We start from the raw sequence: 21,594 nt of genomic DNA on the forward strand, positions 1-21,594 counted from the left end.
TCAAACTCACAGAGATCCACCTGCCTCTGCCTCCCAAGTGCTGGGATTAAAGGCGTGCACCACCACAGCCAGGCCAGACTGATAAATTCTTTTTTTTTTTCAAATGTTTATTTATTTACTTACTATGTATACAATATTCAGTTTGTGTGTATGCCTGCAGGCCAGAAGAGGGCACCAGACCTCATTACAGATGGTTGTGAGCCACCATGTGGTTGCTGGGAATTGAACTCAGGACCTTTGGAAGAGCAGACAATGCTCTTAACCACTGAGCCATCTCTCCAGCCCCCAGACTGATTAAATTCTTAACCTGCAATATATACATGGGCTGAAGCTCAGAGACCTTCCTAAGAGTCCCATGAGTTCTACAATTATTTTTTCTACGAATAAAGCACGCACTAAATAGCAAGTTTCAAGACAGCCAGGGCTGCGTGGTGACTGCCAGGAACAACTTGCTTGTGTGCAAGGTCACCAGCAGGCGCGTCACCTTCTCATGACAGTGAGCTTAGACCCCTTTGTTTCTGCTTCCATCTGGTATGACGGCAAAGGAATGCTACATAGCTGTTATCTGGGAGATCAGTTGTTTATCGAGATATGGAGAGGCCTGGTGACCTCTTGGAATATTTTTTTCATTATCATAGCTACTCCAAGGCTTGAAAGACAAGTGTTTCCATCTGAAAACACACACACACACACACCTGGATTTGGGGGTTAAGCATTAAGTTACAGTTCCTAGTGGCAGAGCAGCCTAGCACAAGACACCATCATTGCTGTTGACCAGGTAAGAAGTTCCACATCCCATGGAGCAGGGCAACGCGACGGGAACAGTTGTACACCTCTAGATTTTTCCTAGCTTAGAGATACCGTTGAGTATCCAGACTTTGACCCACACTTCTGGAGTCTGCTACTGCTACTGAAGAGCGAGGTATCTGGAGATGGTCAAGCTGTCTCCCCAGGTCTGCTTTCTCATTTGTAAATAACAGTGCTGCCTCATAGGATCATAGCGGTTGTCAGAGCTGTCAATGTTTAGTCGATGACACTTTTAGCATTAAAATCTAGAACTGATACTTCCCAGGATGTGATGCTTTCTCCTGCTGGAACCCTGTAATCTGGTCTCTGAACCATGTTGGGGTATATGAGACCTGGGTACGACAGGATTTGCCTCTCACTGAGCAAATATTAACACGTTTTAATAAATCCCACGCTGAGGACGGATGCCACCTCAACAATTTAAAAACGTCCCAGCTAGTGATTTGTTCATTGCCTATTGGCTTTTATGTTTTCTTAGTCATTTGTGCAAAGGTGTTTTTTATTGTTGTTGTTGCTGTTTTGTTTTTAGCAAGATTCTGCCCTCATGCACCTCGATCTTTCAAGCATACCAGGGATGCACTCTACAACTGTTCCTAAAGTCCTGTAACTCGTCCTTCTCGGGACTGCAGGTCTTCAAAGTAGTGTATTAAAATTAAGCCTTTGCTTCCCTCGCAAATCCTCTTCAAGGTTCTCTGAGCTTTCTTTACAGGAAGGGTGGATATTTTCCACCCTTTGAGACAAGGGTGTAGCTCAGACTGCACAGCCAAAGATGACCTTGAACTTCTGGTCTTCTGGCCTCCACCCCCTAGTGATGGGACTGCAGGTGTACGGCAGCAGGCCTTCTGTATGAAGTGATGAGGATCAAGCATACCAGGGATGCACTCTACCACCTGGCTACGTCCCAGTTTCCTCTATAGAAAGAATCTGGAATGAAGGCCATAGCTTAGTTTGTTTCTAATGCTGTGATGAAACACGATTAAGTCCCCAGTCAGGGTAAACAAACGCTACACAAGTTTGGATCATTTAGTGTTAAAAGGTGTAATAGAGACATGCATGATGTCAAGGCTTGGTGACCAAACCCATCTATTTTCAACCAGAAGCTTCTGGTTCCAGGCTGACCACAAGAATGACAGCGCCTTCTTTCCAGCACTTGACACGATGCCTCAAGTATTCTTTGATGGAAGTGAGGACAAGGCCACCCAAAAGGACCAGAAGCTGGAACTTCTTTAAATTTAGAGCGGATTTGCAAATTGTGCTAGAGCTTGTTAATAAATATTGTTAACAAGTGACCGTGAGAGGTAAACTGAGTTGAGTCTGAGCTTTGCTTTCTTATCAAGTAGCGAGTAGGTACCATTTTCTACCACAGACAACCCATGTCTTAAATGACTAAACTGATTGTCAATTTGAGAAATAACTATGTCGTCCTCTTGCATTTCTGAAATACTCCCAAAGAATCACTCAAACATCACCCATTCCTCAAGGTAAGTTTATTGGATTATTTGCTCTAGACAAATGAAGTTCACATGTACAGTTATAAAACAGGGAAAACTAACTCATCCCACAGCGGCCTAGAAAAGGACGGCAGCTACAGGCATTTGGAACTGCAGCAGCACGTAGCACCATGGCATCAAAGACACTCTCTGTGGGTCTTTTTGAGCATTTGGTGACAGTGTAAAACTGTAACAATTTTGGAGGCAAGAGAGATAGCTCAGCAGTGAAGCGTGCTCCCTGCACTTCCAGAGGCCCCACATTTGGTTCCCAGGACCCATGTTGGGCAGCTCACAGCAGCCTGCAGCTCCAGCTTCAGGGGATCTTCAGGGCGCCCTCTCCTGGGCTCTGTGGACACTGCACCCACACGCACATTCACACAGCCACCCTCATATACTACAAGTAAGTCTTTACAAATTTTTAACAAATTTGATAATCTTGTGTTCAATTACTTTAAAATATAGAATTATTAGATTATTTCCAAAATAGAGAACTTGGAAGGGATATGACCTCATGTAATTTCCTTAAAAACTCCCGAGGAAATTGTTATCAGAGTCAGATTTCCTTCCATCGTTTTCACAAATTCTAAGCTTTGTATGGCTTATTAGGTAGTTATCGATTTAAACAATTTGCTTATAAAAATATATATGTTAAAAAATTAAAGTATTTCTATTTACTGGTTTGTTTAGTGAATTTGGAGGAACAAGTGAGAACCTTCCTATTCCACACTCTAAGGATTCAGATGTCTGTCATTTGAGGGTCATTCTAAGCTACTGTGTTCTGAATGACCTTAGTAACATGGGAACGTTGATGACAAACATTCTTCTAAATACCAACCACATTTTCACCCAAAGTATATAAAGTACCTAAGAAATAATGTGTTTCCGAGGTTCTCATCAGCCCATTTTACTAATTAAGAGACACTGCATTCAGAAATCTACTGTAGCAAAATCAAATGGAGCAACCATAAACACTCCAGGATTGCTAGTCTGGGGGTTCCCACCCTCAGCCTCCTTTTGGGGGCATGAACTACTTTGAGTAATTCCCGCAACTAGAAAACCGAACAAAAAGCATCTTATACACAATCCCGAAGGATTCTCAGATACTCTTCTATTTGCTGAGGAGAGAGGGTCACCCCACGCTGTGAGCCAGCATGGTCTACACAGCAGGCTTCAGGCCAGCCAGGGCTACAGAGTGAGATCCTGGGGGATGCTGGGAGGGGCAGGGAGGAGGAGGAAGCCTTGGCCCACTTGACGCTGGCCGTTTCCAGTTCATTGCTGATTAGTAAGCACTTTACTAACACTACTTGAGTGGCTGTCTGCAGACAAAATTAGTCTTATAAGCATCAATAAGCTTTAAAAATTTATTCTTCCCCATTTTACAAGGTGTTAAACCAAGTACTTTCTACCTCAAATTGATTAAATTCCCAAAGTTGAAACTCCTAGAAACTTGCTTTCCTTTGTTAGTCTCCAGAGCTAGTCACTGAGGAACGAGCCAGTCAGAGTCCAGTACCATAGGGAATGAACATGTGAAGGCTATCTGGGGTTATGAAATACATTCCTAGCTATGTTACACACTTGGAAACAGAAAGCATGATGCTGACTCCCAAACCTTTTTACTTACTTTGGAGCCGGTCTGACAGACCCCTTACGAAGGTAATGAAATGTACTAAATGTCCCCCTACTGGCCAGGACAGGAAGCTCTTCACCTTTTCAATGAACCCACCAATCAAAACCCATCTTATTAATCCTCAGTTGTCAGACAAGTTGATGAAGTCCCCCTTTGTAAACCTCGATGCTGAGCCACTGACCATGCTGAATGGACCCTTAGTCTAAGAAAAAACCTACTATATTGCCAGGGGCCAGGCTGTTCCTTCCTAGAATAAGATTTAAACCCCCCATTAAATAATTCAAATAATTTTTCTAGGTTCAAGGTCAGGTGTCAGTCCTGTGTGTATGTGTGTTTGGTTTTTTGAGATAGAGTTTCTCTGTAGCTTTGGGACCTGTCCTGGAACTAGCTCTGTAGACAGGGCTGGCCTCGAACTCACAGAGATCCCGAGTGCTGGGATTAAAGGTGTGTGCCACCAACACCCATCAGTCCTTTCATAATCATTTAGTTTTGCATATCTGTAGAACAAATCCCAGACATTTCGATGTAGGAGGAGGTTCACTATGAAAACGGCACTGCAGAGAAGCCCCAACCCCTGGCTTTGACACAGAACACGGCAGCGGCACACCCTAAGATCAAAGCGGGCAGGGAGGCACAGCACCACGACAGTCTCAATGTAAAGATGGAAAACTGGTGTGAAGGGTCTGTAAGTGAAAACGGGCTGTTCTTTCTCCCACGTGTCTTGTGAACCCTGCACTACTCCAGTGTATTGCCCCCTCTGGCCTACTGCACAGCTGAGTGAGAGCTGAAGACTTCCTGGCTATGCTGAGTTTCATTTTAAATATATTAACTAAAAATTAAAGACAGACAGTAACGGTTTTAAAGTTTCTCTTTGAAAAGATGATATCTTACAGTACATACAAAAATACTCTGAAAATACATACGACTTCATTTACAAAACACGGAGTCAACAGATTACAAGAATTACATGGTTGTGGACTTTTAATAAACTGAGCATGCATTCATGAAACTTAAAAAATATTAAGAAATGCACTGAAAAAAGCAGTGTAAAAAAAGACAACTCATATAGTTAAATAAAACTACAAAGGTCCTGAGCCAATTAATGGTTGGTAACAATGTCATTCAAAAATGCTTTGAGGTTTCAATAAAACCCACTGCTTATTGTGCATGCCCAACCCATGAAGAGACTGCTGGAGGCTATGGCGAGGGATTACCATGCTGAGTTAATTTTATACTTCAAAAATACAAGTCTGCCATACTTAAATGTATCTTATCATTGATGGTGGGATGAATTCTTCCTTTGTAAAAAATACCAATCAGCTAACAAGAATGTCATGAGATAGTAAGACATGTAACAATTTCACCATTCATATACTGACTTTCAGTATCCTGGTTACAGTCTGATTTTTAATAAAGATGCATTTTGAAGACCTCCATGGGAGGCAAAATACTGAGAATTTATGGTGCCCAACTCTTGTGTAGTCACTGGACTAGTCAGTCCTCCCTGGAAACTATGCAACATCTGGACAAAAGCACAAAAAATAGTTTAAATATTTATGTGCCAATCTGAAAAAAATAAATTAACAAAATAGACATCTGCACAAAGAAAGAAGCAGAAACATATCTCACATTCAATAACTTCACAAAGTGGCTTCAATGCTAAAGTAAACATACAAACATTTGTAAATTACAAGACAGGGTTTTTTTTTTTTGTTTTAACTTTTTCAGCTCTATACAATGATTACAACATAAGACTTAAACAACAACAACAAAAAACCAAACAAACAAAAAACCCAAACAAACAAACAAAACACCCACAGTTCAGGGCTTGTTTCATCAAAGTCCAAGTGGCCAAGAACTGGTTCCCATGACAGAGAAACAAACATCAAAAGTTAAGGCAGTAAAACCTCAAAATGCAAAGCCATAATACTGCAGGTGACATTTACTAGCAGGTGATCCTCAGAGGGCGCGTAGCAATCAGTGAGAATGCCACAGCATGTCAAGGTCAAATGTGAGAGTTCAAAAACCACTCCAAGGTCATGAGGCTGTTGACTGGAACTGTCACGCCATCTACGCCACTGTGTGACTGCATGGTCACTAAGTGAAGAGGCACAGCTATTACCACTGCGATTACCGGTTGAGAGTCAGTCGGATGGAGTTTTTGATGACACGGATGTTGCTTGCTGGAACTGGAGACGATGAATCTGGCAGTTCTTTACTGGGTAGTCTCTGTTGAAAGGGAGACAAAAAAGTGTGAATGTACACACAGCATGTACACCCCACCTATAAGGGCTCATTCATCTAACAATCAACCATCCAACACTACTTGGACTTTTCCTCCACAGCCCTACACCCTGACGTTCACAGGTGCACACAGTAGCTCTTTTCCCATTCATTCTAAGTACTTTTTTGCTCTCAGGTCTTTTAAAAGTGAAAACTGAGAAGCAGAGGAGTAGAGAAAGTACAAGTGGCAGCAATGTGGGAGGGCTGTGGAGAAGAGGACTTTATTAACTCAGTCACCACTGAGAAATGTATAAAGAACTCCACCGTCCTTGACGCTGGGCAACAGAAGTGCAGGGTGACTAAAGAGGAAAGCCTTATGACTGTGAAGTAAACGTGAGCACTCTACAGGAAGATCTGGTACCGAGAGCCACCTCCCTCCGTTAGCTCTTGTACCGTGTGACAGAAACAATGTAAAGCTTGGCCACAGTTAAACGCAGAGGATGTGGTCAGTGGCAGAACACTTGTGTGGCAGGCATGAGGTTCTGAGTTCAACCCCCAGCACCAAAACTAAGCAAATGAATTAGTAAAAAGTTCAGACATAGAAACAGAGAATAGGACAATGAAGATTTATATAGCATAACAAACTTCAGACATTATACACTTCTACTCACTTATACTTGAATGGTTTTTGTTTTTGCTTGTTTTTGACACAGGTCTCTCCATGTAGCTCTGGCTTTCCTGGTATTTCAGACATTTACCCGCCTAACTCCTGAGCGCTGGGATTAAAGCATGTACCACCACCACTAGCTGTGCTTGAAATATTTTATAACATACTCTGCCATTCACTCTTTTATATTTCAATATCGACTCCAATATTTCCTGTCCATTATCATATTTAGTATATATTTTTGTAAGGCAGTCTTGCAGCGTGAGTTATGTAACAGACATTACTTTGGTTCCAAAAGTCCTGACCCAGTAAGAGCTGACTAGGGAAGTAGCTCCTCTGTGGAGGGCTGGAAAGAAGCCATCTGTTCTGTACACTCAGGGCAGGGCTTCCTGGGACCTAACAAAGCTTCTTCCTAACACCTGCTCATTAGCTTTCCATGCTCACCATATTTGATTTCTAATAACTTAAATTCTGAAAGCAGTGTATATAACAAAAGCTATCTTTGGCATTAATAAGAAACCTGTGCCATGAACCAAGTATTCAGAGAAATAAAGCAGACAAAATCTGAGTAGGCCACAAGTTTTCCGAACTGCTTCCTCTCCTAGACTCCTGAGCAATGTCCACTCAGAACTGTACACTATCTATCATCCCCAGTCCTGACCCCAACCACACTGCTGGTCTCTAAGAACAGGGACTCTAGGCTTCTCTTTTTTCTTTGAGATATGGTTTTACTCTGTTGCTTAGACTAGTTTTGAACTTGAAGCAATCCTCCTGCCTCAGTCATCTAAGTACTTGGATTTAGTTTTAGTTTAAGTTTTTTTTTTTACTTGTTTTTACCTATAGAACTATTACCTATCATCTATTACCTTTTTCCGTGATGTATCAATAGTTGGAATGGGCATAGATTCTCCACCAATGGCATCCTAAAAATAAAAGGATTAAAAACACAATTTTAAATTTTCTTACCATTTCCAACACTTATTCCTACTTCAAAGTAAATCATAATGAAAAACTGATGACTCTAAAGTACTTTCTACGGTGCCTTTCATAGTCTGTTGCTCTTTAAGTTCACATTCTGAGTGCAGTATTAACATAGTTACCATTGGCTTTCTTTTCCTATCCTCGGCAGCACGGGAGTCTTTAAATGCTGACTCAAGTCGAATAAACTAAGGCATAAACAATAAAAATGAATCGCTATTATATATCTGCAAAGACCATACAAATCAATATAAAATGGGAGACTAATTGATCGATCATCAAAAATGACAACAATTTAATGACTTCAATTAACTACAACTAAAATTATATTGAACTCAACTGCTACCCTTAATTTCGGCAGCCTAAGTAATCTTTTCGGTTTAATCAATTCAGATTCTAACAAAATATTTTGTTATCATCTGCTGAAAGCTAAGAAGACCCATATAATAGAAAAAAATTGCACAATTATATTTGTCTCAACTTTTGTGTAAGAAACTTAAACCAATCAAGCAAACTTTCAGATATGAGTAATTTGAATATAAGATGAACAAATATTGTTCCTAAAGGTTTTGAAATGTTCTTTTCAAACAGAACAACTCCCAGTGGAAAACTTACATAGTTAAGGAAAACTGTCAGTTTCTTTACTATTATTTTAACTTAAAAAAAAAAATCAATGAGTAATCACTACTAAAGTCATAAGTTTACCTTTTCTATGTCTTTCAACCTCTTTGAAGTCCCATCTGTAGGTGGCGAATGGGATCTTTTGGGTGTAACATTCTTACTTATGGAGAGTCCATTTAGATGTGGTTGTCCCTGGACAGGGTTGTGAGGTGTTGTGACTCTAGGAATAACGTTACGTCCTACTACAGTAGGAATGGTACACACAGAGGGGGAGGATGCAGCTTTTGCTGTAGGATCAACCTCTGAAAAGTACAAAAACAATTTTAGATCTCAAATATTTATGTAGCAGAATTGTAACAACTGAAGTTTAGATACCTACTTGCACCAATGACTGGAATAGACAGCCCTTGAGCTGGGGGAACACTGGGTAGCTTCTCTACAACTACAGTCGCAGGCTCAGTACTATTCCTAGTAAAAGAATAAAATTATCATTATTAACTGATCTTACCACTACTGATTTTAAAAGCTCTCACTTTAACATTCAGTATGATTTCTTTCTAGTATTTCAGCCTTACTCACTAGAACAGAGAAGTCAAATAACACAAGGAAAGTCAAGAGGGAACAATCTAAGTAGAAAATGTGTGCATTCATCTGCACTGCACCATTCCCCAAGCCTTTCTCCTGGAGTGACTCCTGGAGCACTGCACACACCGCCAAGTGTTCCTAAACTAGTAAGAATCGATTACTAGTAGAGTAAGAGAAAATTCTTTTAGCGATGCAAACAGATCTTTTAGGAAAAGTACAGAAAGTTCTCATCATCCTCCAAAAGCAGCCTAGAAGGATGTTTGGACACACACCTCTCTGCTTCTCCCGCAGGGCTGTCTGGGTTTGAAGATTTATTTGTAGACACTGGCGAGTGAAAAGGTGTCCCACTATCGGTGTCTCTGGAGCTATCCAGACAGCTGCTATCCAGAGATGATCTTTTGGACTGAAGGCCACCTGAACTCCGGCTTACATCAGAAAGACTCTATGGAAGAAAAAGACACTGTTAGGGTTTCAAAAGGAAAGGACGATATTCTAAAGCACACAAAAGCAACCTGTCTCTGGTTTAAGGTGAATTTCAGACTGACTGGCTACACCATCTTTCCCAGTAGGTTTGGAGGAGGTGTAGATGTAAAGTTCTAATTTGGCTTCAAGATCAACTGTTTTTTGTTACTGTTGTTGTTTTTTGAGACAGGGTTTTTTCCTATAGTTTTGCAGCCTGTCCTGGAACTTGCTCTTATAGACCAGGCTGGCCTCGAACTCACATAGATCCGCCTGCCTCTGCTTCCCTAGTGCTGGGATTAAAGGTGTGCGCCACCACCGCCCTGTTAAGATCAACCTTTTCAATGGAAGCATACTAGAGAATCAGGACTACACACCCACCTTTTTCTTCTTTTGAAGAATCTCTGCAGGTAGATAATGATGAAGTTGTTTTTTCTTTACGTGAGTTGCTTCGATTTTCATTCCATCCTTTAACATATTTATATTGTTTGCCTGCCTGTACACTGTAACAATGTTAATATGTTAAATGGGAAATTCTTTCTGAACTGCAAGCTGTTTTCCTTTTCTAAATGCACAGACCACTTATCCCCCACTAAACACACATCCTCTCATGGAACAAATATTCTAAGACTTCCAATGTGTCACAGTACTGTGTAAGAACTGACTGCTTCTATGTGTATATCTTCTAAAAGCTTTCTTATAATTAGCCCCCATTAACAAAATAAATATACCGCAAATTGTTTTTTCCAAATCTTGTTCTTTGCTCTTTTCAAAACAGCAATCACTCCTCATAATTACTTGTCTGAGTCTAAGGTAATTCTTTTTCTTCTTCTTATATATGTATATATATAGGTATTCTGGCCTTCATATAAGTCTGTGTGGCATGTGCATGTCTGGTGCCTGCAGAGGTCAGAAGAAAGTACTGTATTCCCTGGGACTGGACTTACAGATAGTAGTTGTAAGCCTTCATGTGGGTGCTGGGGAACCAAGCCTTAGGCCCTTGGGAGAGCAGCCAGCCCTCTGAACCTCTAAGTTGTCTCTGCAGCCACCTAAGACAATAATTTTATCAAATATCCAAAATGCAATTCAAGTCCTGCTTCTACCCTGAGACTGCTTTATCATCACAGCCCATATCAGATATAGAACACAGGAGATCGGAGACCATCTGCAAGTCTATCTTCAGTTTATAGGCTGAAAAACTAGTTTCAGAAGGCCTGGAACACCTGGACTGCACCAGGAGATGTGTGGCTCTAGACTTCTGTTCCAGCACCTTTCCTAACTTGTGAAGACCAGTTGTATTAGCACACAAATTAAGGTATTTTGTGTCCAGCCAATTAGATGTTAAGTTCACTGAAGACAGGCAGGAAGGTTGTTTTGTACTGCAAATGCTATGGAATGTGGCACATTATTTAATACTGTGGGACCTAGAGTGTCGACGTGTGGAAAAGAATATTTAAAAAAAATCTAATAAATGAGCATCTCAGCTTTTTACTTCTTGAGACAACTGAGCCCTAATTTGTATACATAATTTCATTTGAGATTCTTATGATTATCAGGAGTACTTGTTCAAACTGCAGAGTCTCTGGTTCCTCAGAACGTGACTTTGTAGTCTGAAGGTGAAGCACAGGAGTCTACATTACCATGATAAACATGGGGACTTTATAAGGAATTTAGAAAACTCCTGTGTATCAAGAATACTAACAGCATGAATGTACACACTACACCAGTCAACACTAGCCCAGTCTATAGCGGAGAGGGGTGGCTGGGGCTAGATATGATGAACAATGTTTTTCTATTGATCTTGGAACATATTCAGCAAATCTGTAACTAATGATGATTACTTAACATGAGAAACATAAAAATCAATTCATTCTTATGACTGTGATTATAATCTCTGGCTAAACACACAGGAAAGTCACCTGTGGAGTTTAGTTTTATTTTCAAACAGAAAACACATTAAGATATTACAAAATTTAAGTGATTTAGGAGTACCTAGGGAGTCTCACTCCCTGTCCCCTGGGCACAGTGGCTGGTTCCCAGACTAAGAAGCAACCAGCAGTGCCTTTAAAAAAAATCCTGCCAGAAATATCCTCTGCAGTTAAGTATGTCTCTTTTGTAAAGTGAATGGAAGCATTCTGTCCATTATCTGAGTGCCCTTATTATATCTTAGAAATTGTTTCATCATTTTTTTCCTTTTTCCAAACAGCAGCACCAGTTTCTACAATATGGGTTGATTTAACCAAACTGGGAATTAAGAAGTATCTCCAAATAGACCCTAAACAGATGGCACTGAGTTACAGCCATGGCTGGGAATCACTGCCCCATGATTATGATGTCTTACCTGTATCAGTAAATGACTGTATATCATATGTCAAGTCTATGTTAACACTTTCTGCATTTTCTACTCTCCGAAAAATTATTCCGAGGAACCACATTGATACGTAATTGTTGCTATAAAGAAAAAAAAATTTCATTAGTTTTTTTCTTTCAACCTACCAAATGCTACTGGAAAATTAAAACTTAGTTTCTATTTCTCTACCTGATTAATAGATTTCAGTGATGTAGCCAAATTCTTAAAATTATATCCAGAACATTGGTGTAGTAGTTTAGTATTATTTTAAAAGAAAATTAAATAGTCCGGAAGAACTTACTGAATATATATATATATATTTTTAAATATATATTTAAAAGATGTTCCAAACACTACTATGGAGTTTTTGCTGAGGTTTACTAACTATTGCAGTGTGCACTTGTATAATAATACATGGTCACATATATCATTCCTCTATCAATGTCTGGTAAAGACAATTTTAAAACTCACTAAAACAATAAATATGTCAAATAACATTATTTAAGACATTTATTTAAGGGCAACTTACGCTTTATGATGTTCTTTGTTTCCTGGGAATGACTGGGGATTCACATGGGCAAGAGTAATAAATTCATTACGCTCCAAGTTTCCAACAAGCACACGGATTTTAGATTCCACTAATCCAACCCTGCGGTAAACAACAAGATTTCTATGAACTCAAATTAAATCTGACAACTATACTCAAGTAAACCAAGTACTACATCAACTACCAAGTTTTGTATGTTCACTTAAAAATAAAGTCCAATTATAGTAGGAATTTTTATTTTTTTTTGTGTGTGTGTTTTAGTAGGGATTTTTAAAAATACCAATTGGTATAGCAACGTGGCTCAACAGGTCAAAGTGTTTGCCATGCAAGCCTGACAACCTTGAAGTGGAGTCCTGGAAGTCAATAGTGATATCCATATACATGCTGTGGCACAAACAGACTCTCTCACTAATAATAATGATGATGATGATAATGATGATGATGATAATAAATCAAGCATATGTCAAATTATGCTTATAGAAGAACTGACCTAAATTTAATGCAGTTCTGACTATAAAAATACCCTGGTTAAGTCTAGATTGTAAGGATTTGAGTATAAACTCAAACTTTTATTTAGTGTATTCTTCAATCATTTCTACTTTCATATCTTTGAGTAAACCCTAAACTACTTTAAGTAATATAAACCAAGAAAAGCTAACATACGCACATAATTCTCGAAATAAGCATACTGATTTTCACAAAATACTGGATTTTGCATTTCAAAAGGTCACTAAATTTAAATCAGATATTAGAAAAACATATAGGTGTCACCAGATTTTTACAATTTAATTTTCTCTTAAGATATATGACTATATGTTATGTATTTATTAGTGACTATAAGTCAGAATAATTTCAAGAATACTTTTGCCGGGCAGTGGTGGCGCATGCCTTTAATCCCAGCACTCGGGAGGCAGAGGCAGGCAGATCTCTGTGAGTTCGAGCCCAGCCTGGTCTACAACAGCTAGTTCCAGGACAGGAACCAAAAAGCTACGGAGAAACCCTGTCTCGAAAAAACCAAAAAAAAAAAAAAAAAAGAATACTTTTAAATATTTTCAAACACTTAAGGAAACTGATTATTATAACTGAGTTACTGCAGTGTTGTTACCTAAATGAGAAATAAATTTCTCTACTAGCACCACACAGTCCATCTTTTAGGCTTTTGAGCTGTAGGGTCTGTGCGACTATTTACTTTACCATAGGTGAGAGCAGTAGCTGACAACACACTAATGAAGGAAGGACGGCTGTGCACCAAAAAGGTCTCCTAACAAATGGCAGACTGACTTTGCCATAACTATAGTTTCCAGGATTCCTTATCTAGACAAATTAAATACTACATCAATAAAAAAATGTAATTATTAGAGAAATAAAAACCCTTAAAGTGACAAGTCAGACTGGAAGAAAATACTGGAAGCACAAATTCTGCCCAGTGGACCCAGGAATGTGAATATTCTGAGGGCACAGGGGATGGATTTAGATGTCCTAGAAAGATATATACTGCAGCTTGACCAAAACTATTGGCAGAAACTAAAATTATGACACTTGTGCTACCTCCTCCTAAGTTAAAAAGATACATAAAGTGTCTTCCCCTTTGAGTTTTGCAGGGAACAATAATAGTAAGATGTAGCTGGGCATCGGAGCACCAGAATTCTTCTAAACGTCACTGCATTCTGATTCTGAAAATGAGCAAGTACAATGTGCACCACAGCCTTCTACCACTGCTGATGCTGAGTCTCCATCATGGACACCAGTCACCAACCACTAAACATACTATGAAAGCCAGGCAAGTGTAAAGCACCATGAAACTACTGATATCATCAGACAGTGCAGAAGAGAACTTGAAACGTAAGTCTTACCATTCGAGATGATTTTCTTCTGTTGATGCACTGGCAGTCAATACTATATAATGCCTATAAAGGATTTGCATCAATAATCAGGGATTAAAAAAGTCAGAACATCATTAATCTGATTTTCTTATCAGTTACAGTACACTTTATTTTCACAAAACGATAGACCCCACAATTAAAAACTAACTGACTTTAAAAACCGTCACGAATGCTGGACTAGCTACTACTAGAATGAGGGCGCTGTGACGACTTAGGGTTTCTATTTTCTACCTTGCTTAAGAAATCTGAGTAATACCTGTCATCTGTCATAATTAGCTTTCTACATTTAAACTCTTATTGGACATGTGCTGGGTCACACATAGAACTAACTCTACCACTCAAGAGGATGAGGCAGGAGAATCACTGTAAGTTCCAGGCCAATCTGGGTTACATAGTAAGTATGTTCCAGGCTAGTCTGGAATACACAGTGAGGCTCTGACTCCTGAGTGAGTGAATGAATGAATGAATGAATGAGGGTCCAACAAAATGGTTTAGTAGGTAAAGGTGCTTGTCCCCTGGCCTGATGACATGAGTTCTAAGACCCATGCAGATCTAACACCTGCAAGTTGTCCTCTGCCCTCCATGTGAGCACTATGGCAGGCATACCCACTCATGTATAACCTAGCCCCCTTTAAAACAAAAACGGTAAACAACAACAACAATAAAAAAACCCCACAAAAATAAGACAAAAAGTTGACATTTTTACCAATGTTTAAATACCTGTATTTTTGAAAGAAATTTGGAGGCTCTAATAGTTTAGACCAATCTGATTTCCCTTGAAGAATTTCATCCGTAACTGCAAGACCTAAACAAAAACAAAGGGTTTTTAGAAACTAAGTCTAATTTTGAAAAATGACCAGCTCTTGTATTTCATCCAAACCATCTAACCCACAAATGCTTGACTTAGAAATGTAAAGACATTATGTTGTTTCTTAGAACACAAAAGTCCACCAAACTGGACTGGCTCAAATTTTGGCCTTAATATTATATATTTTGGAAAGCATTTGAAGTTTTACTAAGAATTAAGGGTTACAGAATTCTAATTGCCAATCAATAGCTCCAGTGTAGAATAAAATTGTCAGCTAAAAGTTTGGTAATATGTAAGGGAAAAGAGAGCCAAACATATTTACCTTGTTTAAATTCTTCTACCATTACTGTTCGAGTAGATGTAGACACATTATATGTAGAATTCTGTTGTGGGTAGGCAGGGGTAATTATGGGCATAAGATGATATCTATCTGATGGATTTACCTGTAAAATCAGAAGCAGGATAATAGTTCCCCTAACTGAGTAGTCATCACTTCATTTTCCCCAAAGTCTGAAGAATATGAAATATAAATTTAATATGAAATTCCCTCAATTCTAGGAAGCTATTTCTCTACTGAACTGCATTTATTTCTGAAGATAGATATATCTGTTTGTCAAAGCTCTGCAGAAATTAATTTTTCCCCAGCAAATCTATCAAATGATGCATCATACAAGGAAGTCTTTCAGAATTATAGAAATATAATAACTACAATGGCATTATCTTCAATTATATATAGAAATGGATGCCTACTCTTACTAAATTGGAATTTCAGAATTAAAAAAAATCTATGTGAGAATTATGAATCTGCTTTAAACTGTACTGCAAAATATTATTTTTATATATTTCAGTGCTTCATTATAAGTAACTACTTTTAACAGTTTTTTATGATGGGTTATGATACTGTTTTTGATATACCCACTTATCTGGTCATATTTGAGCAACTTTTAACAATATAACATTTGGATCAACATTAAATCCACTGCAAAGGGAGACAAGAGCTCTTGCTGCATAAGAAAGGTGTGTAGGAAGAAGGGATAATCTTTAGTAGATTATGATTTAGAGTAAGGCCCTTCCTTCTCCTTAGTGAATTCTCATACCCGAGGATCCCAGACAGGCAAATTCAAGTTGCTTTCTTCTGGTTGCTTCAACAGCACAGGATTTGGCCATTCCCTAGCAAAAGTAAAGTGAATTAATTCAAACAGACTCTCACTTCAGATGCTATATAAAATATTAAAAGTATTAAACTGTCTCAATCTTCACATGACAAAGTATAAAGTACAAGAGGAAGAATCTGTTTATTTGCTGAAATGGCAACAGTCCTTCGTTAGTGAGAAGCAATATGTACTTGAATTTGTCTCTTCTTTCTCATCTGCTTTCACAGATTTTATTCTGATGATATAACAGCAATAAGAAACATTTGTTGAAAATACTAGCACATGTATGAAGCAGTTATGATTATCATCTCCATTTTACTAGGCCAATTTACTGTACAAAACCAAAATCTATGGGGATTCTACAGTCTTAAGATCTTAAGATAAGGCTCCGATTTACAAACTCAAGTCAGCTTACTGATTTTTTTAGAAAGAGGTACAGGGATTACGAGCACTGGCTGCTCATCCAGAGGACACAGGCTCAATTCCCAGCATCTACATGGAAGGCTCACAATTGTCTGTACTTCCTGTTCCAGGGGATCTGATGCCCTCCTCTGACCTCTACAGGCACCAGGCACACAAGTGGTAAACACACATGCAGGTAAAACATACACTCATATACATAAAATAAAATCAAAAAAGAAAAAGGAATGCTGGGCGGTGGTGGCGCACGCCTTTAATCCCAGCACTCGGGAGGCAGAGGCAGGCGGATCTCTGTGAGTTCGAGACCAGCCTGGTCTACAGAGCTAGTTCCAGGACAGGCTCCAAAACCACAGAGAAACCCTGTCTCGAAAAACCAAAAAAAAAAAAACCAAAAAAAAAGGAAGGAAGCAAAACTCAAAGGGTGGTACACATTTGTGAACTCAATACTTAGAAAGTTGAGACAAGCGGAATGAAAGTTGTATACAAGCCTGGGTTACAGAGTAAAACCCCTTTCAAAAACACTGACAGGGGTAGGGAGACACAATCATGTCACTTGTGATAACATAGGTAATACTGGAGGTCATTAGCTGAAATAGACAGGGCACAGAAAATCCTTCAGGATCTCGCTCACACAAGGAATCTAAAAATGCTGATCTCACAGAGGTGAAAGTAGAGTAGTGGTTGGCAGAGACTAGGAGAGCAGGGTAGAGAGGAGGACAGGAAAGTGTCTGTCGGTGGAGATTAAGTTAGAGACGGTCTGGTGTTCTACTGTACCACAGGGAAATCACAAGTCATACTGGTCATACTATGAATCTGGATGTCTCATTCTCTCAGATTAAATATGTTTTAAAGCCCCCCCCCTCCTTTTTTTGGATTTTCGAGACAGGGATTCTCTGTAGCTTTTGGTTCCTGTCCTGGAACTAGCTCTTGTAGACCAGGCTGGCCTCGAACTCACAGAGATCTGCCGGCTTCTGCCTCCCGAGTGCTTTAATGAAGATAAAACAAAATATATATGCATAGGTTTTTGTTTTTTGTTTTTCGAAACAGGGTCTCTCTCTCTCCAGCCAGGACTACTAAAACAGAATATGGAGCCCACTGTCCTCAAACTTACAGCAATATTCCTGCCTAAAGTTCTCTAGGCAGGAATAGACTTAAAAATCTGCTAGAATTACAGGTATGAGCCACTATGCCTGGCTACAGTTCTTTAACTTTTTTTTTTAACATATCTATATAAGTTAATAATTAGTTAAAGTATATGCTTACCATTTGGAAAAAACTAAAAAAAACTTGTGAACTAAAGTTGAAGCTGCTGCATTTGGATACAGTTGGCAAGTTCTGGCAACTAGCATTGCCCAGGAGACTCCACCAAGGAATCCCAGCATATTGGAGTAAATACCACGACCTATGAAAACAAGCATTTGTTAATTATTATCCAGGTCTATCATGCTTGAAATACAACAGAAAAACTTCATTCATTCCTAAGACTGAATACAAACTGAAATGATAAGCAGAACATCACACTAGGCTCAGAGTCAGTTTTGGAAACTTCTAGTTTTTTATTTGTAGCTCTTCTGCTTCGTCCTCTCATGTACAATGACCTCAGTTCCCTGTTTTAGTGCCAACTGTTCTGATTGATAATGCTACTGAAACTATTCCTAAATCCCCAGCCCCCATTTTGAAATATCTGCAGTTAAAAAGAAGACAGTAGGTAAGAAAGAACATTTCATCAGTAAGTAATTACATATATGGGTAGTATTTTAAAACTGAGCATAAAGCTGGCAACAAACTTCAGTTTTGGATACCTCTCCATTGTGAACAACATACCAATGACATTAGGCTCACTTGTGAAATGATGATTTTTATAGAAATCTATGGGAAATTATTACTATACCATTAAACCTAGTGTGCCCTTATTACACATTGTGATATTATGTTCCATATATAGAGGTAAAAATCTATAAGATATCAGTTTAGACATGTTAAATATAAAAACTATATGTGTGAAAATTGACAGAATACAGAGTTTAGTTTATAAAGAGACAAAATGTTCATGTTGTGGTTTTAATACAAATTACATGATCCGATTATTCAAGGCTACAGGCAAATACCACTTGCTTTAGGCCCACAATATATAAACCAAAAGACTAATTCTCTCAAACTATACACTTTAGTACCTTTTGGTGTACTTGTAGCTGTGCAACCACCACAATCACTCCTAGAACACGCTCATCAGCTCCAAAAGAAACGACAGCTATATTCCCCCTTACTCTGGATCTGAAGACCTATGCAACTACTCATCTACCTTCTGTCTTTTATAGCTCTGTCCTAATTATGGACATTTTAATTCATATAAATCAAAGCATACATGTTGTCTTTTGGATAACCTCTGGCACACTCAACAAAGAGGTGTCAACAATCATATGTTGTACTGCATTCCTTTTTATTGCAAAATAATATTCGGCAGTGTAGATACACCATGTTTGTTTATTCATTCATCAGTGTATGAACATGCGACTGTGCTTACTCTGGCTTTAGGAATGACAATACTATATATGAACATGATTTTTATATGAACATTATTTTACCTTCTGTTGAGAATTAAAGTCAATGAAATAAAACAAATTTAAAAATCCCTTAGCAGGCCATTTCAAGTGTTTACCAGTCACAGAGTTAACTGGATCTGTCAATGCATATAAACGTTCCACAGTCAAACGCTTTATGGAGAGCTCTGTAGACTAGGTGAAACCTCATGCCTGAAGTGCAACACTGCCTCAGTGCAGTCACGAACCAAACGATGTCATTTAAGAATACCACGTACATGATGGCGGGCTTTAAGATTATAATGGGGATGAAAAAATGTGTAGATGAAGAGGTAAGAAAAGAGCAAACACCAGAAAAAAAAGAACCATCAAAAAAATTCAGTGACGTTGGCTGGAAATGAGGCTGGCTTCTAACTCTACACCCCAGTAAGAAACCTCAGCATTCCACTGGGAACAGTGGTAGGAGCCACCATTCTTGCCTACAACCTGAGCCTACTCAACACTAGAATGATTTGCATGTGCCACCATGTCCAATCTGAATTTATATCATTACACAGGAATTAAAAAGCTTTTAAAAATTAAGTTTACAACAAAAAATTACAATAAGCTGAGCTTAATTAATTATTGAAGAAAAAAACTTTTATAAATCAGTGAGACTAAAGTATACAGTGTTCATAAGTCTACAGTAGTGGACATTAATGCCCTGGGCATTTACACTCACTACGCATTCAGACTCACTCAAACCACCTTTGGGTTTAGCAATTTCCATCTATCATATGTATCGCACACAGATCATTTTTATGTGTGTGACTTTGCTGTACCACACTGTGTTTAGGTATCTTCTACATGAAAGTACTTAGTGTCTTACAAAGGCCTACACTATTCATACAGTTAAAAGGTTATGCAGGTTTTAGGAGCAATAGCTTTCTAGAGACCAAGTTTACAGCGGGCTATACCAAAAAGGTTTATGTGAACATGTGAGCACATTCAATTTCAGTTGCGTGGCCACAAAATTATTTAATAATTCATTCTTCAGACCATTATCACCATTCTTTTTCTTTTAAAAATTGTGTGTGTGTGTGTGTGTATAATATGCATGAACATGTGTGTACAGGTACACGCACACGCAGGTCAGAGGAAGCATGTCTGTATCCTGCTTTAACTTCCTGCCTGATTTCTTGCCCTACGGTGCTGAGTTTGTGGTTACTGACACACACAGTCATGGCTCGCCATTTGCATGTGTGTTAGAGATTCAAACTCAGCTCATGCAGCAAGTGCTCCTACCTACTGAGCCATTTCCTCAGTCATCATATATCACCATTCTAAAGCAGGGTCTGAATAGTTAGAAATATAGAGAACGACCCATGTCAGAGCAGAACGAGGGACAGGGCCTTTTATGAGTCACACACACACACACACACCTGCACATGGGAGGACAGAGAGTCACACATACACCAGTACACCTGGAAAGCAGCTTTTCCAGGTTTATTGGCCATCAACCCTCAATAGCATCAGGAAAGTCAGAGTCTTCATATGCGCTTCAATTACTGGCAACAGAAAATTAGAATTTTAGGACACATAAAAGACTTCGGATACTTACGTTTTGCCCATAATTTGACTGCTCTTAGGGTGAGTCTAAAGGTTTCTTTATTTGGCACTAAGTGCAAAATTTCATCAGTAACTCTACACCCTGAAAAAGACAAAATATTGATTTTTCACTAAGGAACAAAACCTTGTCAATTCAAACTGTCTCCTTACCTTCAAACTCTCAAATGCTAAAAATATGAATGATAAGTCATGCTGCATAAAAATTTAAAACATACGTGAAGAGGTCCTTTACTTTTGAGAAACTTAAAGTACATGGGAATGAAATCCAGTGCTGAAGTAGAGATGGGTCTGAGTTCCTTTTCAGTTTCTTCTTCATCTGACTTAATCAAAATGCCTCCAATTTATAAAACTGCTATTGTTTCAATACAATCCTTTCTACAGAGAAGTGAAATTTACTAGTACATTCAGGAAAACAAAATAAAGTGGACGCAGTGGTGCTCACCTTTAATCCCAGCACTCAGGAGGCAGAGGCAGGCAGATCTCTAAGTTCCAGGCCAGCCTGGTCTACAGAGTGAGTTCCAGGACAGCCAGGGATACCCAGAGAACATTGTCTTAAATATCAAAAACAAACAAAAAACCAAAAAATGTAAAACAAGAGACTAAATCAGTGGCTCTCAAACCTGAATAATCTGTGAGGTCAAATCTATTTTTATAAGAAAACTACACCTTTCATTGCCATTTTCCCAGTGTTAACTTTGCATTGATGAGGTATTGGCAATAATGGCTAAAACTACCTTAGAGGTCAATCATGGCAGTGGCAACCGAATATACAGGTATAAAATGTGTCTTCACTACTATCACAGTTGAGAAAAACAATCAAAAGGAAC

General features: G+C 38.8%; 1 protein-coding gene across 2 annotated transcripts in view; it reads right to left on the reverse strand.

The window, feature by feature from the left end:
* Positions 1 to 4,776: 4,776 nt before the first annotated feature.
* The window catches only part of Papolg (poly(A) polymerase gamma), a 29,130-nt gene continuing 12,312 nt past the window's right edge, over positions 4,777 to 21,594 (reverse strand). Inside the window, exons 8-22 of one of the 2 annotated variants that reach the window (XM_075944517.1) lie at positions 20,760 to 20,849; positions 17,883 to 18,021; positions 16,143 to 16,215; positions 15,368 to 15,488; positions 14,958 to 15,042; positions 14,208 to 14,261; positions 12,337 to 12,456; positions 11,799 to 11,908; positions 9,839 to 9,960; positions 9,271 to 9,440; positions 8,793 to 8,881; positions 8,498 to 8,715; positions 7,915 to 7,980; positions 7,681 to 7,737; positions 4,777 to 6,153 (exon numbers count right to left, since the gene is read on the reverse strand). In XM_075944517.1, the coding sequence (XP_075800632.1) occupies positions 6,055 to 6,153; positions 7,681 to 7,737; positions 7,915 to 7,980; positions 8,498 to 8,715; positions 8,793 to 8,881; positions 9,271 to 9,440; positions 9,839 to 9,960; positions 11,799 to 11,908; positions 12,337 to 12,456; positions 14,208 to 14,261; positions 14,958 to 15,042; positions 15,368 to 15,488; positions 16,143 to 16,215; positions 17,883 to 18,021; positions 20,760 to 20,849 (1,613 nt within the window). In that variant the 3' untranslated portion in view covers positions 4,777 to 6,054. The remainder of the gene's footprint in view (positions 6,154 to 7,680; positions 7,738 to 7,914; positions 7,981 to 8,497; positions 8,716 to 8,792; positions 8,882 to 9,270; positions 9,441 to 9,838; positions 9,961 to 11,798; positions 11,909 to 12,336; positions 12,457 to 14,207; positions 14,262 to 14,957; positions 15,043 to 15,367; positions 15,489 to 16,142; positions 16,216 to 17,882; positions 18,022 to 20,759; positions 20,850 to 21,594) is intronic. The other variant, XM_075944518.1, reaches the window with a different exon arrangement.

This window comes from Microtus pennsylvanicus, chromosome 12 (assembly GCF_037038515.1).
Source record: "Microtus pennsylvanicus isolate mMicPen1 chromosome 12, mMicPen1.hap1, whole genome shotgun sequence".
Lineage (NCBI taxonomy): Eukaryota > Metazoa > Chordata > Mammalia > Rodentia > Cricetidae > Microtus > Microtus pennsylvanicus.